At 42.0% G+C, this 27,380-nt stretch overlaps 2 protein-coding genes across 2 annotated transcripts in view; one reads left to right on the forward strand and one right to left on the reverse strand.

Annotated features, from left to right (window-relative positions):
• LOC102209908 (sodium/potassium/calcium exchanger 3-like) overlaps positions 1–10,880 on the forward strand; it is a 133,398-nt gene extending 122,518 nt beyond the window's left edge. Inside the window, exons 13-17 of the mRNA XM_005752505.1 lie at positions 914–1,080; positions 3,216–3,330; positions 3,882–3,994; positions 7,181–7,246; positions 7,330–10,880. Coding sequence (XP_005752562.1) covers positions 914–1,080; positions 3,216–3,330; positions 3,882–3,994; positions 7,181–7,246; positions 7,330–7,479 — 611 coding nt within the window. The 3' untranslated portion in view covers positions 7,480–10,880. The remainder of the gene's footprint in view (positions 1–913; positions 1,081–3,215; positions 3,331–3,881; positions 3,995–7,180; positions 7,247–7,329) is intronic.
• A 3,967-nt stretch (positions 10,881–14,847) lies between these two features.
• LOC102210212 (ras and Rab interactor 2-like) overlaps positions 14,848–27,380 on the reverse strand; it is a 40,822-nt gene continuing 28,289 nt past the window's right edge. Inside the window, exons 8-12 of the mRNA XM_005752506.1 lie at positions 22,330–23,916; positions 16,585–16,893; positions 16,372–16,503; positions 16,111–16,274; positions 14,848–15,835 (exon numbers count right to left, since the gene is read on the reverse strand). Of these exons, the coding sequence (XP_005752563.1) occupies positions 15,377–15,835; positions 16,111–16,274; positions 16,372–16,503; positions 16,585–16,893; positions 22,330–23,916 (2,651 nt within the window). The 3' untranslated portion in view covers positions 14,848–15,376. The remainder of the gene's footprint in view (positions 15,836–16,110; positions 16,275–16,371; positions 16,504–16,584; positions 16,894–22,329; positions 23,917–27,380) is intronic.

The raw sequence follows: 27,380 nt of genomic DNA on the forward strand, positions 1-27,380 counted from the left end.
CAGTGTATTCCATTTATTTCAACAAAGTAACTGTATTCTGAATACCACCTTTTTAAACGGTAACTGTAACGGAATACAGTTACTCATATTTTGTATTCTAAATACGTAACGGCGGTACATGTATTCCGTTACTCCCCAACACTGTTAATTACTTTCAGAGAAAACAGGTTTTGGTGCAGGGACAATTGAAAGAAACCTGCTATAATATTTATGCTAAGCTAGGCTAAGTTTCATACTTTCATACTAAAACACTTTTTCTCATAATCTGTTTACTTGTTGTTAAAATAAAAAGTCATGCAAAAACTTGTATCCCAGTTAACTTCTAATTTTATTTAACTTGACTTAAGTTTCCACCTCCAGGCTTGATTTATTTAAAACGATGAACAAAAAGAGTGAAACACAAAAGCGTAATCATGAAAAGTAGACCAACGTAAGAAGTGACGGGATAATTTTACTGACAAACTCAATCATGTTCAGAGAGGGATGCGATTCATTTGATTAAAATAACGTTATCCCATTTAAACAAAAGAGGAGAACAGAAAAAACATCACTCTGCTTGTTAATTATCGTTCGGCGTCCTTCCTCTGTAAGAATCTGTTGTTAATCAGGTGCCAACGAGTAGTCTAAATCAAGTTTAAATTTATGAATTCATTCTGATTTTAAATTTCACACACAGGTGAACTTATGCCTTCATTCTTGTGTGCTTTCATATTGGACTATAATCAGATCTTTAGCCAGTGATAGATCGGAGTTTTAAAACATGCGTTCGTTGGACAGTAAATTATTCCTCCTGCTAGAAAGCAATGTCGGTTTTAAACACTTGTCTTTTCTGTCTTTTCTATCATTCTTCTCTCTGCTCGTGTGTCAGTCTCGACCCAGTCTAAATGCTGTGTCTCGCTCTGTGTGTCTGCAGCGGGTGGGTTTAATAAACTGAAGTGGCTGCTGGCTTGGCCTCTGGCCCTGCTGCTATTCTTCACCATCCCCAACTCCTCCACACCTCGCTGGGAGAACTGGTTCATGCTGTCTTTTGTTGCCTCCACACTTTGGATCGCCAGCTTCTCCTACATCATGGTCTGGATGGTAAGTGACAATGGGGGAAAAGCAGACTTGTACTGAAAAGCAACATGAAGCTGAAAACAAAAATGCAATGCAATTAATAATGGTTCAGTGGCATATAATAACAATAATGTATACTTCATTGATCCCCGTGGGGAAATTCCTCTCTCCATTTAACCCATTCACTCAGTGAAGCAGTGGGCAGCCATTGGGCACCTGGGGAGCAGTGTGTAGGGACAGTACCTTGCTCAGGGGTACATCAGGGTAGCCGTTCAGTGGATTCGAACCCCCAATCTTCCGATCATGGGGCCACCACTCTACCTACGGAGCTGTCCATGATGCTGTTCTTTGTGAGGCATTTGTTGCTTCTGTATATGAAGCTCCTGCTACAGTATAAAAATCAACCAAGCAGATTGGTTGTTGAAGCATTTCAGCTTAAGCATAGAAAAAAGCGCTTGTATACAACATGTGCTATATGAGAACCAATCCATTTACCTTGGCCTACAGCAACACTGTGACGAATTTTGGAGTGATTTTTGACCAGAATTATTAAACAAATATGATTAAACCAATATGTAGGACTGCTTTGCATTTGGGCAATATCTCTACAATTAGAAACATCCTGTCTCCGAGTAATGCTAAAAACCAGTTGCATGAATTTATTACTTCTACGCTGGACTATTGTAATTCATTGATGATCCAGAAGGTTCACCTACAAAGTCTTTAATGATCAGACCCAGTATATCGTGGGTCTTAAACTGGAGGCTTACTGCCCTTTTTCTGTGGAACCATCTCCCAGTTTGTATTTTGGCCACAGACACTCACTCTGTACTGATTCAGTTCAGTTAAATTTATTTTTTATAGAACCAAATCACAACAGCAGTCACCCCAAGGTGCTTTATATTCTGAGGTAAAGGGCCCACAATAATCCAGAAAAAACACCCAAAAACCAGCAGTCTTTGTGATTGTGCTAAAAATAGCAGACTATGAAAAGCCAAGGCAGCGAATAAGCTAAAGTGAATATCCATTCATCCGCAGGACTCAAAGTAAAGATAAATTACGTTTTCTATCAAATGTATAAGGACTTCAAATTCCAAGAAGCAGAATAAATACGTTTTAATCTTTAGGCAGTTTATGAATTGTGTTTTTTTTAATCAGTGGAAGGTGACATGACTGGAGTATATGCATGTAATGTGAAAATGTGCCGTTTTAAAACATGTTGGCTCAATATGCTGCTGACAGCTATTGTTGTAAATAGATACTTTATAATTGTATAAATAAAAATGAAAGGTGGTCAGAAACATGAAAATCAAATATATAAATAAATGAATGGATGAATAATTCCCTGTGAATCCACTGAATAGTACAGAGAATAATTTAACACTATAGTAAATCGAACATGTTCCCTATTTTGACCTAACTACTAACTGCAAGAATGCATTTAGCAGAACATTAGCTTGAAATCTTTTAGCTTTACAGTTGTTTTGGGGGTTTTCGAGCTATGCGAAATATCGATATGCTAAACATGATTCAGCAATTTTAGTCTGACATTCAACTTAAAAAAGCTGTTATTAGATTAACCAACTGTGGTAAAGTATTGGATTCGTTAGCAGCTAGTTAGCTCGTTGTTTTGTTTTTGTTAGGTTTTTATTCTGTCTAGATGCTAGGACGCTCCGTTTACACAGGATTTATTTGTTTTGGGGAAGTGAGGTGATTTCAATATGATCCACTCCCAGTTTAACTGAGTTAAGAGTGTAAAAGTCATTTTCTGTGCAGAGCTACGCCAATCGAGCTCATTAATGTGCTCAGTTGTCAGCCACAGGTAGTTATTGCAGTCTACTTTCCAAGTTTAAAAAGTCTTTCTGGAACAATTAGATAAATTCTGGAAACACGGGGTTAATCTAATCCTAATGGGGTTTGAAAAGCTCTTTAGAGCTACAGAATCACGTAATTAGTGTGAGAGCTCTTCAAAAAATTCTTCATTATTCATGTAAGAAAACTGGTAAGTGCATGTGTCATTCCTGGTTTATCTTTAAGTTAAAAAAGAACATTTTAACATTTTGGTTTTGGGTTCTAGTCTTTCTTTCCATTTTTCTGTCAGCACTCTTGATTGTTAAAAATACAACCAGTGAGGGTGTGTCTCTGTCTTTGTGTGTCAGGTAACAGTGATAGGCTTCACACTCGGTATTCCAGACGTCATCATGGGTATCACATTCCTGGCAGCTGGCACCAGCGTCCCCGACTGCATGGCCAGTCTTATAGTGGCACGACAAGGTAATCAAACACAAACACGCAAAATGACAGGTTACCAAGCTGTCATTTAAAATGCACACACAGAGCAAACAGCAGAATCAAAGTGAAGCCGCTATCAAAGAGCTGGAGAGGGGACTAGATGACAGAGATGGAGAGGGGAGGTAAAGATCCTGGCCTGTCATCTTTTTCCCTGTGATGACAAGAGAGCGGGAAGACAGGCCGCCAGATCCTTTCCTCTGTCCTTTCATCTGTGTTTATTCTTGCTCCTGTCATCAAATATTTAAACAGCTCTGTCTGTGTGTATGTAGGGGGCTCACCAGGAGAGACACTCGCCACCGTTTAGTCGTCCATCCTCCACTGTGTAGCTGCTGTCGCCTTCATCGCTTTGACATTTTTTTGGAAAGTCATTTGGACAGATAGCTGCACTGAATGCCGCCTGTGTCCACCTACGTCAGACCAACCTGCTTCCTGTCTGCTCTTTTCCCACTCTCTTTACCTTTCACGCTGTCTGCCTGATCTCTTTGATTTCTGTTTTTGCTGATTCACAACTCCGTCTACGTCTGTGTGTTCAGGAATGGGTGACATGGCGGTGTCCAACTCCATCGGCAGTAACGTGTTCGACATCCTGGTAGGGCTCGGTCTTCCCTGGGCTCTAAAAACCTTGGCTATCAACTATGGCTCTGATGTAAGTAGCACAAAGCTGATCGACCCTTTAATTATGGTCGTGCACAGAGCTTTGCAGACTTTCATCAGAAAGTTGTCGTTTTTTTACTTTCAACTGAGCATTTCATCAACAATATGTGGAACAAACAGCCTGTGTGCTGCTCATTTTGTACTGTTGTTGGTCCTTGAGAGAGTCAAAATGAATCTTTATAATGAAGTGAATTTGTCTCTCCTTCTCGTGCTGCTTATTTGATCTTTTGGGGAGTTTGCATGTTTCTCCTCAATGCTGTAAACTTTGTTGTTCTGGACCACTATTCAACCAATCAGAATACTACCTGTGCATGGTAGTGGCATTTAATGTAATGTAATGTACTGACATGAGTGAAAAAAGGGAAGTGGAGCATAACTGATGTTTCTGATTCAGCCCTAAGTACAGTATAAACTTTATCCAAAAGGAAAGTTGAAGCCTAGTTTCAAAAGTAGAGTGTCTTTCTCTAATTCAAAATAGATGATAGGTCTGGGTGAATGCATCTGAAATTGAAACCTTCATGCAGGATTTCAAGTCACTGAAGAGAGCGTCAACATGAACCAGTAGCAGCACCTCTCTCTCAGAGACAAGGACAGATTCCGCAGAAGAAGACAGCTGTAATATGACAAAAGGTTTTCTGTTATGGTGGACTCCCACATAATCAGTGGCATTTTTCCAACAAGTTTATTGCTACTGCTAACATCTCTGCTACATTCCCAGTAGTGCAGTGGAGGGAAATTATGTTTCAGTAGGATTCAAAACTGAAACTGAAAATCGTACCTATTTGCTGCAAAGGAAGATATGCCGTGCAGTAGCTTGTGTCCATCAGATAGTAAAACTCAGCTGATGTATAAATATCAGCTAAGACATGATAGAACAACACATGCAAACATGATCTACAACAATTTGAAAGACAGCATATGCAATAACTTGGAAAAATCATTTATAAAGCACATTGACAGGTATTGATGGTCTTTAAGTGATGACCTGATGTTTCAGCACTGCTTCCAGGTCGAAACTACTCTGTGTTTATTAAGCCTGTTGTGTTTTTGACATGCTTTGCATCTTGTTCTATTTAATCTGAACAAGCCTCTAAAAAAGTCAGTGATCACTGTCGACCTCTCCCTGTTTGTGTTACCACTGTTCATTATATAGCTCAGTTTTTAAAACCTTATGATGTAACTACAGCCCAAGCAGCAGTATATTAATGACTAACCAAAAACAGAATTATAGGTCTGTGTACAAATGTGATATGAGGTGAGCAAGTACATTGTAGTTGTCTTATGTATTATTACTGCTTATTTTATTAATGATGCCAAAAAAAAAAACCTGGGATTAATAAAGTGAATCAAATGATAAAGCTACTTCTAAGAACCTATGTTTATCACTGCTGCTGGAAATCAGAGACATTAAACATTGCTTAAAATCTTTCGACCCTCCTGATCCCCATGCAGAGGTCTACAGAGTAGAGAAAACCTGGGGTTAACCCTGAAGTGACTTGGATAAGTCCTTCTTAGTACAGGCAACCAGTTCATGGTACACGGCTAAAACAGACTCTGGCTCAGACTGATGGATCTATGGTAAATGTTAAGTAGATCTGCTCTAACTGAGCAGTCGGAGTGCTTTGTACTACAAGCCTCATTCACCCGATTACACACACGTTCAAACAAAGCACTTTTTTTCATGCCTAAATGCTTCTGATCAGTAGATGAGGTTCTACCCCCTGAGCCACCTCACAGTCAGAGAGAGAGCTTTATCGTTTTGTGTTATTGTATCGAGTTCGTTCCTGAGATTTTTGTGGAAGACAAAACTGTGTGAACGGGTGGATGACTGGATGTGTAAAGCGCTAAACAAATACAGGCCATTTACCATTTACCATTACAACCTTAAGTAGAAAGTTAATGCTGTAAACTAGCATCTTATTAACCTGCACTACTGTTACTGTTACACATAAGAGCTGATACAGACTACAGGAAAATGTAAATCCTTAAAGCACATTTTCTTATTTATCTCATATCTGCGTCCATATGTCTGCTACTTAATCACAACAGGCTTCAGTAATTAAGTGCAGCGTAGAACCCAACAGTGAGGCTATTTAAATAAAAAGCCCATTTAGATTCTGATTATAATTTTGATTATGAGCCATAATGTTTACCAGACTCATTATAAGCTATGGCACTGTGAGACCAGGTCACACTGATATCAGCTTTGTTTCAACAGAAACATATTTTATTCACAGTGTTGCAGAGAAATACTACTTTACCCACAATCCTAAACTGAAACAGCAACATCACTGATTGGTGGAGGCTGGAACGAAGCCCTGTACGATTGTGATAATTAGACTAAACTTTAATACAGATCCATAACGCAAACTACTACAATGGTGCCTTTTTGTTTTCCTTCATTTTTTGAACCAGAACAAATCTTGTCATGGTCTTGATTCAGCTCATAGCTACGTGACTTATTTGAATCCTTAAAATGCTTTCTATAGGACATTCACTTCTAGAACTGTAGCCCTTAAGTTTTAGGATCTGTTGCTAAAGTCTAGAGTCCAAGTCCCCTCATAGTGACCAACAATGTGTTTAAGGATCTCCACACAGGAGGGGACTAGCAGTGACGTGCAGCGATCACAGAAAGTCAGGGAGAAGGTTCCAACTTGAACTTTACTTTTAAGGACATGCTGTATTTGCTGGACACACAGCTGCACCTAATCTTTAATAGCCTGTGGTCTACAAAAGTGATATAACCATGCAGTCTGCCTTTCCAAACATTTGTGAAACAATGTCTCTAAAGAGTTCACTGAATATGATTTGAATCAGTTTGTAAAATTATTCAATGTGGGAGACCAGGTAACTTCACAGATACATAGTGTGCAAAAGTCAGTGCTCTGTTGTCTTAACAATTCCAGAAATCTCCTCTGGCATCAACATCACATAAAACCTGTGCACCAGGAGCTTCATGCCTGAGCAGGTCCTGTAGGTGTGATGTGTAGGTAGTCCAGTACATGATGGTTGACAGGATTATCAACACATTAAAGGGTCCCTGGGCATCCAGGACCTGGAATGGCTGCTATTAACCAGCCTTTAGCTACAAAACTGTGATTACCAAACTGCTTCCTGTGTGGACTCCCTTTAGGTTGATGATCGTTGCATTAATAATGTCTCACCTGTTCTCTTGCAGATCAAATTAAACAGCAAAGGACTCATCTTCTCTGTGGGGCTCCTGCTGGCATCTGTGTTTATGACAGTGAGTTTTTGAATGGACAGTTTCTGTTTCTTTCTTTCTCATAGCACAGTTTTGATGAGCTCTCCTCCTCTCCTCTGCTGTAGGTCCTGGGAGTTCACCTAAACAACTGGACACTGAACAAACGTCTGGGTTTCATGTGTCTCATCCTCTACTCCATCTTCGTGTGTTTCTCCTGCCTCATCGAGTACAACATCTTCACCTTTGTCAACCTGCCGACCTGCCGGGATGACTGAGACACGCACGCATACACAACACACTCACTGTGCACACACTTACACAAACAAGTGGTGTTTGCAAGGAATTCAAAAAGAAATATTAAATAGATAGCTGGTGGCAAGAAGTGGAAGATCTTATTGGAGACCAAAGAATTAATTGCAAATACTATTTGGCACAGGTCTGACTCACACTGATTTTTCTGTGGCTTGTTTTTTTGCCATATGGAGCTGCTCTGGTGTTTAGCCCACACCAGACCAGAGAGTGGGACTGATTCCAGGAGTGGAGATGGAAGCAACCAACGGACAGCACAGAGGATGATAACCTCGCACACACACACACACACACACACACACACACACACACACACACACACACACACAAACACACAGAAATTATTCTACTACTGCTCACTCCTGACATGAGGACCTTTTATTTTGAAACTCCCTGTGTTAGGTGTGATGTTTCCTAGCTGCTAACCTTTCCTGAGAGGAAAGGCGGGTCTTTTAGATCTACTAGTTGAAAGTAATAAGTAATAAAAAAAAAGCAATGATGTAAAGCGATGGGAAGTTTAGACAGAGTTAGGGCCACGAGTCTTCATTATTCGTTACAGTGTTTACTTGGGACTTTTTGTTATTTCCATCTTACGCTCGCATTTACAGTTTTTCTTTTAAGACATGCACCTACAAGTCTCCACTTCAGCAGGAACAGGGCATTATCCCGTCACCTTTTTAAAAATTAACTCACGGCCGTAGCTGTCATGTTTCATATTGATTTCCTTTCTATAAATAGCTCACCTCTGTAAATAACCCCCAGATGTCCTATTTATTATTTATTCCTGTCATACGCACAGTTCTTCTCTGGAGGTCACAAGAGCACCTGGGCAGGTTTTTGTTTGTGCAGCCGGGGATCCAGGTCGATGATCACAATCACAAGCACAATTTTTGTGAGGGCATTTTGCAAAATTCCGTTTGATCTGGATGAGTAGTTCTACGTGTGGACGGGACATGCGGAGCTCAAACTTGCACTGAAGAGCGGGAGAGCAAGGTGCTTACCCGCTGAAGCACGCTGATTATGAGGAGAGGATCCTTGTAAAATGAAGCAGGTTTGTGTGGAGTGGGTTCGAGAAGCAGATGTATTTATGTCTTTCGTGAGTGGGGAGCTGCTGCTTGTTCTCCTCTCAGAGACACTGACCAAATAGACTCAAAACAGTGGTGGCATTATTCAAAACCACACCTGGACCAGGTGTTTGCTCTGTGCTGGAAGGATGGATGGATGTCCTGCTTTACTTCTCTGAGGGTGAGCAATGTAACTGGTAGTAAAGTAGGACTTTTTACCCCAACTCTTTAAGGTTGGGAGGAGTTTCCACTATATTTTTCTCCAGGAGTTCTTTGTATTTTGTAATGCCTAATGTCTAGATTTGTCCAGATTTGGTAGGTTTGTGGCACATAAATATTCCTACTAGTTTTTAGAGCATGTACAGTGTGGTTTGTGAAACCCTCCAGGGAATTTTTTATTCCACTAAGGGGCCAGTAAAGTTGAATTATTCTTGAAAGACTTCCACCAACATTGAAGTGAACGCTTGTCAGTCAGGGTTGATTCTTCTCACACAGTTTTCATCAAAATGTCAGCTTTTCCTCAGACAGGTTCATTTCAAATGTCAAGTGCTCTATGCTCTTTTTTTCTCACTGAGGGAAGAGTATTGCTAAAAGAAAAAGATCTATTGTTTCAGGTACTTTGTTAATTTATTGATCAGAAATATAAAATATCTAAAATAGGAAATGCTGTCTTTCGAATGTATAAATATTTCATATATCACAGATATTTATTTATGTCATAGAAACAGACAGTACAGCGCAACCATAACCGGAAAACAGGGTCTAAATCTTATGTAATGCAATAACTTTGAGATTACCGATATGTAAATATGGCGCTTTGCTGATAAAACATGACTTTATAGTTGAGTTTAAAAAGGCGCATTCAAATCATAAATGTCTGTTAATATTGTTGTTAGACTGCTCAAACTATCCAAACACAACACAAGCTCAAATCATGAAGAGGAACTGTGAGAATGTCTGCCTGACGGGAGACCTAAACACAGTCTGAGGTGATCATTATTATACATATATCAGGGTATAACTGTTAATCCACCTCAAACTTTTCCTCCAGAGTTTCCCTGAAAGAGCTCAATGAGGTGCTAATTACAAACCAAATAACTGGATGACTTTTGTTGTGTCAATAACAGCTCCTGAGGAATGTCTACAAAGCCCACTTCTTCCTGAAAAAAAGCTAAAAGTTTAAATTTTATTTGTCACGTGCACAGAAATGCTTGTGTCCAAGCTGCAGACTGGCTGCACTATTCCTGGGCTTGGTTTTAGCATCGTGGGGGTCTAGGCAGCACCCTTATCTGGATACTGAGTGGGAATCAAACTTGTGACTCCTGCACCAAAGGTGTGTACCACTACACTATCCAGCTGCTGGGATGAACAAATAGACAAATTATCTAGGCGTAAAAAATGAGAAAGAAAAATTAGTTGTTGTTTTTTTTTAAATATCCAAATCTCAAGCGTCTGATTACTGTGGAGGTTAAACACATCAGTATGAGCTAAATCAAGAAATGGATCGAAATGTCTCGTAGCATTCCCCTCTCTGAGGTACACGTGGTTTTCCTCTGTGTCATCCTGTCCGTTACCAACACCTTTCTAATCCAAGGCATCAGTTTTGGCCATCTTATTTATTTCAAGATATATTGTGCACTTTACTATCAAACAATTTATGCTACAGATTATTTGGTTCAAACGTCATGTGCTGCTATTAACTGCATGTACCTACAGTGTAAAACATGAGGTACTTTGAAACTAACCAAAACGCGCTCTCATTATAAAACGACACATCTTGTAGAGGAGATTTCTAAATAATTTGTGATATTCACATGGGTGATATATTGCTGATGTACATATGTATATAAATAGGTGTAAATGTATTTATATATTTTTTGTCTCAATCTGTATATCTGTTGAATATATTTTCATAGTTCCTAGGTCTCCTCTGTAATCCCCTTTGTTTTGACGTGTTTCTTGTCCTTTGTTTACTCGCATGGAGATACTTCGATATAATAAATTATTTATGGTAAATCTTAATGTACTTTGGGATCAGAGTCTAAAGCATTTTTAGATGGCACTGGAGTTAGTTTGTACTGGAAATCCTAGATGACTGCATGCTGTGGCTAGCACAGGATGTAAGAGCTAGTGAGTGAGAGTGTATGCAGATGATATCTTTCTGTGCATATCTAAGCTTTACCTCTTCCTACGCAGAAACTTTTCAAAAGAAATTGTTTACTTTGTGTTTAGATGTCTCAAATGTAATTTTAGAGATCATTTTGCTACCTGAGCATTAATAAAGTTGTCATTGCTTAAGGTGACACGATCGCTTGTGCTCTACTTTTAGTATTATTCTATAGAAAATCTATACATTCAAACAAGTTATTTCTGATAATTCTGTATGTTGTATGCATTTACCGCATTGAATATAGGTGCACAGTCAGTGTGGTTTTTCACTTGAAGCTGACAAAGAAATAATGCAACTAGAAACATAAACCAGCCTTTTAGCAACAACCAACCAATCCAGTGACATCACCTTCTGTTTCGGCACAAGATGGCAGAACTTTAACACTCTCTAATGCTAAATGTAGGAAATAAGTATTTAAATTGTGTCTTTATTACAGTGCTCACAGAAAAGGAGTCACAGAGTGCTGTATAAAAGTCTGAAGCCTAGGTCACCCATGGAACGCTATCTGGGTCTGGTTCTATACAGACTCAGACCTACTGTTAGATTTTGACAGACAGTTATTTTATTTACACCGTGACCTCTGACACAAAGGCCATTTTTCTTTCATATTTACGGTGGTCCCTATGTGCACACTGGAAACACAGACCAGTCACATGCATCATAACCCCTCCCAATGATGCTAGCCAGCCAATCAAGTCATTACTTCAGAATGATGTTGAAAATGTGTATGTGTGCCAAGTCTGCCAGAAGAAACATGATCATCCTTCACCTTGAAGCGCCTTCAGGGGTCTTGTAGAAAAGGCTGGCAGTGATGATCATCTATATGAAGGTGGGTTATTTTGAGCCTTTTAACTGGGATCCTCGGAGGCTTGGATAGCTGCTCCTGTGGCTCTATGATGCAAGTTGAAGAGAGAGAGAAGTTTTTGAGTGTACCTCATGGTGTCACATCCATACCATCTAAGGAGGTGGGGGCTGTGTAGGAGGACTCAGCATTTTTTAAATGCTTCTGCTGAACTGGCAGATAGCTGTCAGGATGAAGAATGCCATTTAAAGTTCAGCCTCCAGCTACTGAATGGTGCATGATAGACCTCAACAGATCAAGAGTTGGAAATCTGATGTCTGAAAATTGAGTTTCTGTAAATTAAAAAAGAGTCAAACAGGACTTTGCACTGAGCTGTGTGGGGGGGAGGCTGGTCGTAACCTTTAGAATCTTTAAAAGTATTTTATTTAATTTTGAAAACATTTACCACCAGAGGGCGTGTTTTCACATGTGTGCTGCTGTGCGTTTTAATTCTTCTTTACCCTGACCCCATTTCCCAAAGCGTTTTCGCATCAGCCGTTGTGCGTTGCCTGGTTAAGTAAAGGTTTCATAGACTTATTGCATCATCTTGTGGTACAAATGTTTTACATTAAAACATAGCCCAGTTCTAGTTTGGCTTCAGCTGATGACATTTATCCGTAACCCTGAATTGAATAATTGGAAGAGAATGGATGGCTCATAAACACAATAACAGTTAGAAGATGAAGTAGAGGGACTAGAAAGAGAGAGCAGATTCCTCCTATGCTGGCTTCTCTTCATTGGTTCCTGTTAAATCCAAAATTAAACTGAAAATCCTGCTCCTCACATGCAAGTTCTTGAATATTCAGGACCCATCTTATCTTAATGACCTTATAGTATATCACCAAATTAAAGTGCTTCACTCTCACACTACAGGCTGACTTGTGGTTCCCAGAGTATTTAAAAGTGGAATGGGAGGCAGAGCCTTCAGCTTTCTTTGGAACCAGCATCCAGTTTGGGTTCAGGAGACAGACACATCTCTACTGTTAAGATTAGGCCTAAAACTTTCCTTTTTGCGTATAATTAAGGCTGGATGAGTGGACCTGGAATTCTCCCCATAGTTACAGTGCAATAGGTGTAGTCACCATTCCAAGGCAGTAACATAGTAAAAAAAAATTAAACGGTCAAATAGTCCAGGATTTTATCATTTCATCTGAAGGGGGGCTTGTTAAACTATTAGCAAAATGTATTGGTCAAACACAGGATATTATTCTATAACAATTTAGTCTAAATTCTACAAACATGATAGGTGCCACATGTTCTGCCTGTTATGTGTACTTTCTGTGGTTATACATCCTGTTTGTGTGAGGTCATTTTCATCTTCAAGTCTTCATGCAGCATCAATGAGGCACAAGCCCCCTCAGGCGGCAGGAAACTGGTATGACGGGACTCAACAGCAGAGCATTGATCAAACAAATGCACAGACAGTATTTCCATTTCCACCATTTATTGAGTGCAAAAAGAATATTTCTGACATGGATGATAAGCAGGATGTCTCCTGGATACTAAAGATATTTTGACACCATGAAGAACATTTTTAACATCGAAAAGCCATCTGTGAAAAATCCCCGCACAGAGACATAAATACTCAAAGAATGTTAGAGGAACATGGCAGTAGGTATAAATTCAGACGCTGAAGACTTGGCCCACAGAGGTCTGCACGACAGGCTCTGTACAAGATTAATGCTACTCAACAACACTTTCACTTCCCTGTTTCAGCTGTTACACTTCATCCTGCGTAAAACAGGACTGAACAGAGCACTGCACTTCAGTTCATTCACTGCATGAGCATCTTTTTCAGCTTTTCCAATTGTTCAAACTCAAGATGTGCTGATTGTGAAATTTTGGGCTGACGCTGATGTTTATAATTATTTGGCCTATAGCTGATTTCATATTTTCATTCCTTCGTTCGTTTTATTTTTACTGCTCTTTTTCTATTTTGTGCCAAGGGAAACAATGAAATCTGGAATTTAAAATGACTGTTTCAGAGTCTTTCAGCACTTCAGGCAGATAAACAATGGACACTGACACTGGTAAATGTGTATATATTTATATGCTGATTACCTGAAACCTTATAATTTAAGCATTTGGATCAACAGCACCAAAATCAACGCTACGCTGTACTGCAGGTCCTTCTCAGTACTTTCCCCTCCATCATCACAGTACCCTCTACACCTTCCTTTCAACGTGTGTGACTGTGGGACCTCAGACCAGCTTAGATGTCCACACAGTGTCTTCATACATGTTCTTACCGGGTTAAAGGCCTTTGTCAGTAGTACAGAGACGGGGCAGCCGGCCGCAGGATCTGTCACATATCACTCTCATAGGAGTGGAACAATTCAGAAACTGTAACACAAACACCCACAGTGTCACGCCATGGTCGTGTCTCCCTGGACTGTGATATGAAGCTGTCAATGCCTGGTTACTATTTACAGACCATTCAGGTAACGAGTGAATCCGTTTTGTTCATAATGAGGTCGGGGTCAAGTAAAATCTTTTTCTTCTCCTCTAACGAAAACCGAGGTATGAAGGGAAACCACGGCTTTGGAGAACTGTTCCACCCCTACGGTCTGAAACGATAACCAGCAACATCTCTCAGGTCTGGAAGAGCCTCGTTCATATCACCAGGATACTGTCAGTAAATACACAAACACTGGCAACACCTGCCTTTTCTAACATTAAACACAAACTACATGCATGAGCTAAATTTTACAAAGTTAATCCTTCAGATGATCTGATCACGCTGACACATCTCATTCTACGTCAGCATCAACAATTCCCTTTAAATCCAGCAGATGGTGGGGACAACTATGGAACAAAAAAAATGACAAAACACCGTCATCAACAAAAAAAAACAGCGTCTCTTAAATTTGTGCGTTCTGTTAAAGGGGAATCCCACCAATTTTTGTATCTTTTAAATCCAAGTTTGTTTAGATGTAGTGTGAAGTCATTTGAGTGAGAAAGGTGGAGGTCTGCTCACACCTCTGCAGCTGCTGCACCTAAACAATGGTGGCTAGCCAGGTCAGGTAACAGTTTGGTCCAAATGATTGGGACATCAGCTCTGTTTATATTTTATTACATTCAATTTTTTTTCATATGCTTCTTAAGAATGAGTGAATCATTGCAAACCTATATAACCTTATACCTATTATATATATTTTGTTAGTAATAATCATTATTAACAATAGCACATTTACCATGAAACCACGAGAATCTTTTCTCTTTTTTAATAAAGAAATCAGACTGTCCAGCGCATTGCATGCTGGGTTTTTATTATTATTATTAATAACATTGTTTTGTTTGTTGTGGCTTCATTCTCTCTTTTTTAAATGGCTTTGTGCATCAGTCACCACCAGGTGCCGCTAAATCCACACAAATCAACAATCTGAAGGATTATCTTTTTAAAATTCAAACAATAAAGTTACAGTTTACCAGCAACTGTGAGACGTAAACTTAAATGACATATAAAACCTACATCTATTTGTATACTTAAAGGAACTGTCCCATGTGTCTGAGCTCAGATTCCCTCCATCAGGAGGTGGAAACAGCAACTGACAGAGCTGTTTACCACAGAGTTACCCTGATAAGAAATCCAGAGCAGGAAGACAAATAACTGGCCTGTCAGACAGAACCTTCCCCAGACTAAGAAAGGAGAAGTCCGGCTTTGCAAAGACTGGCACGCCACAGCGCTGAGCCCAGCTCGTGTGTCTCCACATGTTTTTGTTTACTGGAGTTATGGGTGACACTGCGGCAGACAAAGAGCTTGTTCAGGCTTCTGCTCGCTGCTACAGTCACACAGAGATGGAGCTGCTGAGGTGGCTCGGTGGCAGGCTCAGGCCTAAGCTGACTCTGGGTTTGGGGGAGTCAGTCGACAGGTCCGTGCTGAGGTCGTTCAGGTTGGCCTTTGTGTCAGAGGTCACGGTGAGGTCGTTCAGGTTGGGCGCCACATGAAGGGGAGCAGATAGCTGGGCGGTGCTGCTACTGGCCACGCGACGGAAGACGAAGTAGAAGGGACCGGCTTGCGGGCGGCTGTGCAGCTCAGCCTTTATCTTTTGAGGGTGGGTGTCTGGGGCCAGCTGCTGGCTGCTGCCCTCCATCAACAGGAACAGGCCGTAGTTTTCGGGGTCAGACACTTTGAACTTGCGGGCGCACAGCTGGCACACCTCCTCCACGGTGGCATAAGGTTGCACCTGCAGGGTCTTGGCTGTGCAGCCGCTGTCCAGCTCCTGCAAAGCAACCCGCAGGTAGTTCTGAGGGACAGTCAGAGGAGACGGTCAGTGTTCAGAGAGCAAACATACGAAGCCTGAAGACTCAGATGTTTTTGATTGCAGTTAAACACCGAAAATCCTCCTTGCCATGTTTTCGAAGCTGAGAGGCTGTACTGGGTGGTGTTGCTTTTGAAAATACTGGTGTATAAAAATATCAAAATCAACTCTGAAGCTAAAAGACAACCTCTAAAGCAGTGCTAATCTGCCAGCGTCACAGAAACCTTTTGCACTGAGTGAACTTATTTGTGCGTTCTCACCTGGAAGTCATCGATGGATGGTGCAGAGCGCTGGGTGGTGCGGCGGCGGTGCCACTGGTGGAGTGTGTTTCTGGTCTCAGAGCTCAGCACTCTGGCTGCTTGCTCCTCCTGGAAGTTCTTGATCAGAGACATGGCTCCATACGCACTGGTCAGGTAGTAGCCACCTGCACATCAACACGCACACACAGCGGCACACTGTTAATTATGTGGGGGGTGGAGGATGGGGTAGATTGTGCTGGTTTGCATGGAAAAGTGCCACACCTTCTCCATGCAGCAGTGAGGGGTCCAGCAGCTCCATCATGTAGAGTATCTCATTGTCCAGCTGAGGCATGTCACACTGGGCCAACACATAGGTCAGCATGGGCAGGAAGTCATCAGCACCATACAGACGACCTGTCAAACACACAGCAGGTTCACTCATCATTCCTGCCATGCGACACTGACTGTGGGTGTGGGTGTGGTTTTCATCTGTACCTGAGTTGTCCTCCATGATGGTGTAGATCAGTTTGCAGACTCTGAGCAGCATGCTGACCTTCTTCTCTGGAGAGTACAGTTTACACATGGTGTGGAACTTGTGTTTGATCTTTTCTATGGCCACTGTGTCCGGGGGCTGTGCGTCGGCCACGCCCATTTCCTGTGGCTGCCTGGCCTTGGCCTGGGACAGGTTCTCCTTCAGCTCCTGCCACTCCCCACTGCGTATCTGGAATTCCTGCAGGGCGCTGCTCACTACGGCCTTGAGGGGCTTCAGGACACACTTATGCATCGCTTTCTCCAGGACTTGGTCTGTGGACGAGCGCAAAGAGAATCTTTCAGTGTTTCGCACAAATAAACCGTTAGTGAGCTGAGGAAAGTTCAGCATAGCTGCTAGCAAATCAAAACACATAATACAAACATCACAAACGCCAGGCAGCTGCTGGTGCAGTCTGTCTGGCTCTAAATGAAGGACACCGCTAATCACTACTTTGCTCCCAGAGGTACATGAGCTAAGGCAAGCAAGCCTGGATCATGCTAACTGCTAAAAGACCCATTAGCATGCCCTCCAAGTAGCTGATTATTGTTTCTGTGAAGCAGGAAAATTACCCCCACCTGCATCAGCCACACCCACCATCAAGTGCATAAGTAATGTGTACGTGTGAGTCGCATATTAGAAAACAAATGTCAGTGGAGTCTAAATAAAAAAAAACAAGTAAAGATTCCACAAGAGGAAAGCACATCAGTGAATATGAGTCAGTGCAATAGTGGTGTGTTTTTAGATACCATCTCTCTTGAAGGAAGTGCTCTCCCACTTACTGTTTTCTATCTGAACACCTACACAGTGATAAAATACAACCTGTGATATGAGATCAAGAGGGTCCACAGATCACTGAGTGAGACATGTTTTAGCTGTGACATTAATAATTTTACCCATGTTCACTGCATACCAAATTCATTGTGTAGCGTGAGCTATGATTTAAGAGCTACAAGCTGTTAGGAGGGTGTCGCGATCAGATCAGTTCTACTTGTCATCATCATGTGTGTAAATCAAGTTCCCATTGACGACCATGTGTGCAGCTCAAAGTTCAGCTAGGAGGAGTCAAACCATCATGAGCTTCTTCGGCTTGTGCAGTCTGACTAACACACGAGCAGGAGGCCAAACCACAGCCCTGCTGAATAAGGAATGTGTGAGAGATGCTGACTGTTCTCTAGGAATACGGAGTCAGCAGTTTCTCTGGCTGAGCAAAGCTGCACACACACACACACACACACACACACACACACACACCTTTCCGCCACATGAACCCATCTCCATCAGCTTCCTCCCGATGAAGTATCAAAGTCCGAGTCTGCTTCACGCATGTCTGTGAGATTCCTCCACTCCTCCAGATGTACGCCTACTGGAGCTGCATCAGAGAACCAAGCTGGCAACTCTCCAGCAGCACATTCTCACTTCCTCATTCCATCACTGTGTACCAACTTCCAGTAAACAAGGTGCTCTGCATGATTCTGTTATCACTGCTTGCTGCCACGGATTAAGAATGAGGAGTGAGCAGATTTCGCCAGTGCTTAAACTCTCTGTGTCAACAAACACTGATAATCCAGGGTGTGACTGTGGCTTATCTCCATGATAAGATCTTTCACTCACTGGAAACCACCTACCTGCCACTACATGTCACCACTGACGTTCCTTACCGTAATGCTCTGCAGCTTGGCAAAGATGGAAGTCACACCAAACTGAACTGTTCAAGTATTTCCAAAGAAAAGCTTGAAAAAATGATATTACGGCACCACTGTCTGAAACCACCGCTTCCTTTTTCCTCATTTCATGTAATTTTGAAACATTTGATCAATCAAAAAGGGGGGACCCATTTCTGTCAAATATATTAAATACTATTATGTAGTTCATATTATTATTAAAGTTGGCCAAAGTTTCAAACAATGACCACTCGGGTTCACACAGTTTTGTGTGATGTCACTCGGGGGAATATCCCTCACTCCACCTCCTGTTCAATCTCTTTGTTTACAAAGTGCAGGAATTTTGCTTCACAAAGGAGCTGCGCAAATAAACAAGGTCTATTTTCAACTGTCGGTAATGAAGAACTGGAGTCTAAGAATAACAACATGGCTGTTTGTTCCTGTTCAAAGGGAGTTTTTCCTTCCCACTCTTTCTGGCTGCTGATAGAGACTCATCTGAATGCTGACGCTCTGTCTGCATGATTGTAGGAGCTTTACCTTACAATATAAAGTGTCTTGAGGCAGCTGTTGCTGTGATCTGGTCTTTTCCCCTAAACGTCTCATCGGTCTGCGTTTTTTTTAAATTACTTTTAACCATTTTTGAAATGGCTTCTAAAGTTTTACCAACAGTCTAAAATACTCGCCGCCCTGCCTCCTTTTCCCAAAGCTAGAAATCTGAGAGAAGCAGCAATTGCTGCTATTGCAGAACTTGGAACCAGTGGAGTTTGGTCCCATTTGCTTGAAAAATAGCTTCTGATGTCAGCTTTCGGTAGTGAACAGTAAATTTGATATCTAACCGTTAAAACCTAACTTGTGAGCATTTTGGTTAAAAACTAGAAGGACAAAACTCATAGCTGTGGGCTTTTTAAATTGGGAGCATTTTCTTTCCTGCAGTCTCCACTGCTCTGCCTAAGTAATTAAAAACAGTGCCAACATTCCTCACTGTGGACATTAGGTAAGAGCTGTGTCCAAGTCACCCTAAAGAGGGACATGTCCAGATTTACAGACACACTAATGAGACTCCTCAGACTAAAGCTCTGTGCTTATAGGCTTGTAAAAGTGTGAACATATTTTAGCCTGCGGTCTGAAGTTTTCCGCACGTTGACTCTGTGCTTCTTTAGATTGCATGCATGCATCCACCTTAAAATAATGTGAGAGCAGGTTTAAGGAAATGTCACAGTGTCCTGTGTCCTGGATCACAGATGGACTGCAGACATCACAGTGGCACCCGTTTTCCTGGGGACAACTTATCAGCCAAGGCCAGGGAAAGCTAGCAATCACACACAAACTTGCACACTTCTTGTGTCTTCCCCTCTGAATATAAACATCCTCTCACCAAGCATCCTCCACGCAGCCTTTAACCAATCACCTTGTCTGCTGCAGCTGGGCGGTCTCACATAATACTGTCTACGGGGAACAGCTGAACCTTCAGGTTTTATCCACCATCCATTTGGTGAAGATAAAATAACAGTGAGACCACATCAAATACCATTATACACTCACACACAGTGTGTGTGTGTGTGTGTGTGTGTGTGTGTGTGTGTGTGTGTACAAAGTGACTGTCTCCTTGAACTATAAATAGCCTGCTGAAATCAGGAACAGTAGTGAGTATCTGTTCTGTCACTGAAGCCAGAAGCGACACAGGTTGTTGACTTCCTGCTTATAATCTGAACCATTAAAAATAGCATTTTGATTCGTCCTCGTCATACCAGCAGCATGTTTAAGACATCTACAGAACAGCAGACCTCATCTACTTTGACCTTTGATCCCATAAACTCCTCTTGAATGTGTTTAGCAGGATAAAGCAAGACCAATGTGAATAACGCAAAAAACCCACAAACAAACAAACAAAAAAGTTTACGTTTTCAGCTCCAACACTTGCTCATCACTTCCAGTTTCAAAACAGCAAGACGACGACTGCAGTGTGGTCTTTTATATATATATATGAATATCTAGTGTGGATCTGTCTGAAGGAAATAAAATCCACCTTCCAGCATCAATAAACATGTTAATTAGCATGTTATGTGTCATTTGTCTGTACAAGAAGTGAATTTCTAAGCTGATATGTGACCTAAAAGCAACAGCGGAATAAAAGTATCATCAGAGCTATAAGTAAAAGCCAGAGTCCCAAGGTGTGCATATGATAACATCATCAATAAGTTAGACCTGCTTGATGATGATGTTGATCTGGCTCAGGCTGTCTGCTGGAGGACAGCCTCTCTGTGTGGGACGACTTCAACACAACAGACTCTATTTTCCCCTGCCCCCTACTCCCCCTCCCCATCCTGAACACATACACAGCTGGGGTGATGAAGGAGCACAACAAGCACAGAGGTGGCTTCCATATTTGAAATCGACCTACTCCCAAAAACCATACATCATCTACAACACAGATGGCCTGATGGTACATCTTGTTTTAGGTCACCTCTCGGTTTCATCTAATTCACATTATGTCATTTTCTCACACCACCTACTGGCAGTGTCAAGTGCGAGAGGGAGAGATTGAAGAACCACAGATTAAAAACAAAGAGTGAAGGGCAGGGAGAGGCACAGTGTGATGGGGGCTTGCTTCTAATCCTCTCCTCTGATTGGAGAGCTGGAGTTGGACCGAGACCGGTTGCATGACTTGGCAGACGGCCATCCAGAGGCATCTGGGCCAGCCGGCCTTTGAGCTCAACAGAAAACACTCTCTGAAGCTGCCACAACTAAATGTTGTGTAAGTGTTCCAAGAAGTAAAAGCCGCAGCAGTTCCCAGTGTGTCATCCCTGAGAAAAACAAGCCATTCAGAGAGTGGGCACGAGAGGGGGCCACAACACGCAACAATGGAAACACAAAGCTGCTCTTTCAATTTTAGTTTTCCCTTCAGACACCACACCGATTGTAGCTGTCAATCAAATTATTTATCAAGGGGAAAATGGAACATAATGAAAATGTTTCTGGCTTTAAAGGTGTGTTAAGCAACGTTTTCCATTTTCTAGCAGCTGAACAGCCTGTGGAGGTTTTCACACGTCCAAATCCAAAAGGATGCTTCCCAGAATGCTTCCTTAGCATTCCAAACTATTTATAATGAAATGAGCAGAGATGGAGATACCCTGTTCTGCTCCGGGTCGAGCTTTGAAAAAAAAATGGATCCTTCAATCCTGATACACAAACAAACTTTCTTACAGGTGAAAAAACATTACAAAGTCAACTGTCAGCACTTCTCCACCCAATTCATGACTTCATAGTTGCAGCCCTTTGCTCAACTTTCTGAACGAGGCCAGTAAAAACAGGTTGGTGAAGTGGGCTCCTTCCTCCACAGATAAAACCCTCTTTGTGCTCTGTGTTTACATGTTTCTGTCCAAGGTCTAATGTGGCCACTGAATCTTGGCCTAAATGATTCAGACTCTTCCGGCAGGTGTGTGTGTGTGTGTCAGTGAGACATTGTATGTGCGTGTGTGTGGTTGTGTAGTTGTGTCTGGCTGTCCTCCTCCAAAGTGCTTTAAAGACATTGTAAGATAGGAAAAAAAGGATAAAAATAGTAAAAGGGCAGTAACAGAGAAATGCAAACACAATTATTGCTTCAATAGAGATTTGCATTCTGCTTCTAAAGTAGACACACAAAGCGTTTTCCAGTGTTCACTGCTAAAATACTGAAGTGAAACTGCTACATGTGCATTAATTGGAGTTAATGTGACTGTGATTTTCCACAATGATTAAGATTTCTGAATGTGTCACTCATTCACACTTCCTAGAAATTGTCACATTTATCTGCAGTCATGCAGGGAGCTGACTACCTGCTGAGAAACGATGAGATCAGAAGCTTAAAAAAGGTAGAAATGTTGCAACTGTGCAGAGCGGCTACTTCAGCAGTGATCTGATGCTGTCATTAAAGCAACAAGCTGACATTCTCCTCTATGATGTTAGTATTGGAGGGTCAGTGCAATGTCTGGGAAAACACAGGTGAGAAAATAAAGCTCTGTGCTAAAGTAAAATGATGGAGGACCACACTCTGCACTGCAAACTCACCGATCTGGTCTTCTGGGATCAGGCTCTCGATGGGCGGCTCCATCTCGGAGCTCTGTCGAAGGTAGCTCTTCATCTGTGTGATAAACTGCCGGAGAGTCTGCAGCAGGTCCAGTCCGGAGTCGTATCCCTGCCATGCCTGGGTGCCCGCACCCTCGCCCATGTAGCTCAGATAGTCCTGCACCAAGGAGCCGAAGTACGAGCTCTTATCTCTGGACAGCTCTACCACTTTACGGATCGCCCTCTTCTCAGGTGTGAGCAGCGAGTTGAAAACGCCACTCACTTTGCGAAAATGGCCTCGCAGGGCCTTCTGGAGGACCAGGGCACTGGCACTGGGGCGACGCTTTGTGCGGTGTCCAGGTGGCACCATGGTCAGGTCCTGGTCTTGGTCCTGATCGCTCTCCAGGCTGACGCCATAGTCGGGTTCCTCTTCGTCATCTTCATCCTCATCGTCGTCATCGTCCTCCATACTGCAGAAACCTAGGTGGGACGGTGGGATGGAGAGGGGGAGGTGGGTGTTGAAGTCAGCCTCAGTGGGGGGGCTGGGGTCATGCATAGGAGGCATAAAGAAAGCTGAGGACTGAGAGAAATCCAGCGAGTCTGACGAGTCTGTGGAGAGACTCATGTCACTGAGCCGCTGGCTGCCCCCGCTGCATTCGTCAACTCTTTCTTCCTCTCCTCCGCCCACCTCTCCATGCTCGACTGCTGTCACCACGGTGGAGTCTGGGGGACTGCAGGAGTTCTGGGAGCAGGGTAGAGCCTTTTGCCGGGATAGTTTGGCTCTGATTAGGGCCTTCTCAATGGTGTCGTCCTCCAGAGCTCGGTGACACTGAGCGTCCTCTAGACTGGATGTTGGTGAGGCTTTGGTTCGACGTGGAGATGAGGACAGAGATGGCAGAGAGAGGGGCAGTGATGGCCGGGGGATGGATATAGGTGAGCTGATGCTAAGTCTCTTAGGCGGAGAGGATGAGGGGCTGATACTTAGCGAGGAGCCAAGGCGAGAAAGGAGGCTGCTGCCTCGCTCCCTCTCCTCCACCTTCTCCTTGATCCAGGAGATCTTTTCGGGCATGCTGCGCTGCCGAACAGGAGGGGCTGTTTGCTGTGCTGTAAAGCGAGGTGGAGGTGGCCGAGGTGGTGGAAATCGTGTCACGCTTTCTGGCCCGCTGAGTTTGTGACTTGTGCTGGTGTGTAGCTCTGTGTTTCTGTCAGGGTTCTGCAGGTTTTCTTGCTGTGACTGGCTGCTGTGGCTGTGATCTGAGCTGCAAACCTGAGCTTCCTTACTGCTGCCTTTTCTTTTGTCAGCTTCCTCTCTCAGGTCCTGCTTTCCTGTGTCGGGGATGTTGGGAGTGAAGCTCTGGTTATCATCTGGCTGGTGGACCTTTAGGAAGAGGGGGTTGATGAAGCACAGCGCTCCATTGGCTTGGCAACACTCAAGCTCAGATGGGGTGCGAGTTTGAAGCCGAGGGCGTCCTGAGGTAGCTGTTGAGGACACTGGTCTGTGGGCAGGTGGGGGTGGTCTGTCAGGGGCTGCTGTCCCCGTCAACGACACTGGGCTCTTCCTCCTGCTGCACAATGGAACATCCCAGAAGCCTAAAAAGAAACAGCAAATGAAAGATCTTGTGTTCATATTGTTTTCTATTGTTTTTTTAACAGTAACCATGAAATGTCTAAATTAAATATCAACATTGTGTAAACAATACTTGTATAATACCCTAAATAAATGTTTTGTAAGCTTTTACAGACTTCCATACAACTTCATTACCTCAGATTATTTTGACCATGACCATAATCATAAAGTGATAGTGCGTTACTGTGATTGACCTGATCTGCTAAAACGAATCCCCAAGGCCATGAGCCCTATAACCTATAAACAAATTTATCAGAGTTGCCTTTTCACAGCTTTCAGATAAAAACAGGACTGATTAGATTTCAAGTTCAGCCAAAATGTGGCTTTCATAAATGATGAAAGTAAGAAAAATCAAGGGTAAAAAATGGGAAACATTTCCTAGAAATCCTTTGTGTTTGCTTTTAATTTGAATCAGACTTCATGTCCAAGGAAATCCCCTGTAAAAAGAAATCAATAAATACTTGACTTATCAAGTTAATGAATAACCTTGTTAATTAACGGAGATTTTAATCACTGACTAAAAATAATAACTGCGTTTTTTGTCATAATCTAACAGCCAAAAGACAAGAAACATATGGCAAGATGAGGGAGACTCATGAATTCAAATATTACAGTCTAGTATCATGTAACAATATTTTTCTGTAAGTAAGAAATTTGAACTGTTTCACCCTCAAAAGCTTTGGAGGCATGAGTGCCACGAATATTGACTAATAAGGGCCAAAATAATTCTGTTTAGATTTCATTGCAATATTAGAGCACCATTTAACAAAGAAAGCATCACCATTGCTCACAATTATCTCAAACTGCATCTGCTGAACAGTCCAACTTGCCTGTGATGTCCCTCAGCGAGGCTGTGTAAAACACAATCAAGTAAAAGATCCTTCTGCCCACTGCAGTCAAACAGCTTCTCACTGCAGAATCAAGTTGGAGTGAAGTAGAAGAGCTATTTATTGGGTGGTTTGCTTTCAAAAGCAAAAAATGTGCCAAGAAAATAAACAGAGTCAGCTATCTTTTTTTTCCACGGTTTTACTGGGAGCCGACACGTTTATAGATCCAACAGTTCAGCGAAGAGCAGGAAAATGCTCAGCAGTGCTCCCATCAACTCCCAGTAAAAGCCCCGCTAAATAAAACAAATGCCAAAAACCTCTAAATGCTCCTTCATGCTGTTAGGAGCTTTTCTCAACAGAGGAAAGAAAGAGAGAAATGGCACTAAACAATTTTAACACAACTCTTTGTTGAGCACTTGGAGTCTGAGCCGTACCAGACAAACACACAGCAGAGGAAACAACGGCATATGAGAAATATTAGTGCCAGACACAGTGCAGCTCCTTCACACACAGCAGAGAGGAAACAACAGTACTTACTGTGACCCAGAGCTGAATGGCACAGGCGAACTGCTGATGTCAGTCTAACTTTGTGTTTAGAGGACACTGCGTCTCTGCAGCCTGAAACTGCCGGTTTCTGTGGCTCGCTCGCACTCCCTCTTTGTTATGACTCACTTGTGTTAATAAGGGTGTGGGCGGGCTGTTGGCACACTCAACCCACCTCTCCTCTCCCCTTTCACATGAAGCTGCGTGGCAAACCAAAACAAGTCCATCCCCCCATTTCCGTCTTGCGCTGCTGATGTTTATTCTCTCTATAAGTAACCTTTACTTCTCAGACTTGCTGAAAAACTTCTTTGTACATTTGTTACAGTTGTGCTAAAAGTTTACACATACTGATGATGGGAATGTCAGGGTTGGGATTTTAATGATTTCTTTGAACTGCTCTTTTTCCAGGGTGGAATGATTATACAGCATACATCTTTAATGATGTCAAATAAAATAAAAAAAAAAAAAACCTACAAAAACTGGCCATACAAGTTTGAATTTATTTTGGATCAAAATCATACATATATTCGGTTAAATTTCCCTTAGCAAGTTGCACCTTAATCATGCACCTTCAGTAGCCACCAAAAAGCTTTCGGCATAGTTCTGGTTAGATATAACCACTCTTCTTGGCAGACTACATTGGTGGATTCCCTGGTGTGGACCCAGCTTTTAATCATGGACTGCAATTTGTTTTCAATAGGGGTTGAAGAAGTCCCAGACTGTCATCTTCAGAGTAGAGAACACCAGTTAGCATGTTCAGGAATAACCCAGGAACCAACAAGACTCCCACGAACTGGAAACTTCTGGAACACAAGTGTCCTGCACAGTGCGCACATACAGAGCCCAAGACAGGAATGTGTTTTGCTGTGGTTTTGTGTAAGAACTGGGAAATTGTGTGACATCATTCAGAGCTACGGCTGCCAAACTGGAGCCAGGAAAAAAAAGTCAGAGGGAGGAAGTGGTGGCTCTCTCAGTGCTGAGACTACTTCAACTTAACCAAGTGGCAGATGAAACAAACTGTTCCATCAATGAACATGCCGCTTTCCATAGGAGTAGATCTGATTATCAGGCAGCACACCAGGATGTTGCCAGACTCTACAGTGTATTAGCAACATGCTGAGCTGATCCTAAGGATTATCATCAAGATCAGTGTTATTACTAACAGATCAGTAACAACCAATCAAAACCCAACAGATCTCTTAATGAGCCCGGAAATGACGCTTTACAGCTCTGCTTTGACAGCCTGCACTAAATATACAGGTACAAAATAGAAAGTGTGAATCTCAGGTCAAATACTGAGCATAAGAATCAGGAAAGCTCGGGCATTGATTAATAAGTTATCACTCCCATTGTTAACATTCAGACAGAAGCTACTCGCTCTCAGGAGGTGCTAACCTTCCTTTTCACTTGTTAAATTAACTAAGACACTTGCAAGTAACATAATAGTAACACACTCTGGTGAGTCTGGTGTTGCCTGCCTTGCTAGTGTCTTGCCAATATCTACATAGAGCAGTTCATGAAAAAACAACAACAACAACAACAACAACAAAACACGTGTTTCAGCTGCAAACCTGAGCAACAAATAGTTCATAACTGGATCTGATACTGACGGAGGAACAATATTAAAGAATATGGAGTCAGGGCCAAATAAACACGACGGAATATGACTGATCAAAGGCTGAGAACCTGATGACATCTACAAAAGAAAGGCAAATATTTAGTGATACAAGATTAGAAATGTTTTATTTATCTTTTATTTCTATACTAAGGAAATTATTTGTAAAGATTAAATAACAATTCAATGATGTTGTTTAAAGCGATGGTTTCCAAAGGTTTTTGCAATGGGAACAATATTAAACAGATTAGAAGTTCGGGGGGAGTATTGATGTGTCGTTCAAAACACCCAAAAAACAATTTATGTTATTGAATTACTTACAGTGTTTAGAAAAATTCAGCTTTACTAATATTAACATAAATTAGGGGTTAAATAATAATGTTAATGACCCACTTGGTCTGAGAAGCTTTATATTAAACAAGTACTCACGGAGGCAAAAACA

The sequence above is a fragment of the Pundamilia nyererei genome, unplaced genomic scaffold (assembly GCF_000239375.1).
Source record: "Pundamilia nyererei isolate P.nyererei 1_Seehausen unplaced genomic scaffold, PunNye1.0 scaffold00363, whole genome shotgun sequence".
Lineage (NCBI taxonomy): Eukaryota > Metazoa > Chordata > Actinopteri > Cichliformes > Cichlidae > Pundamilia > Pundamilia nyererei.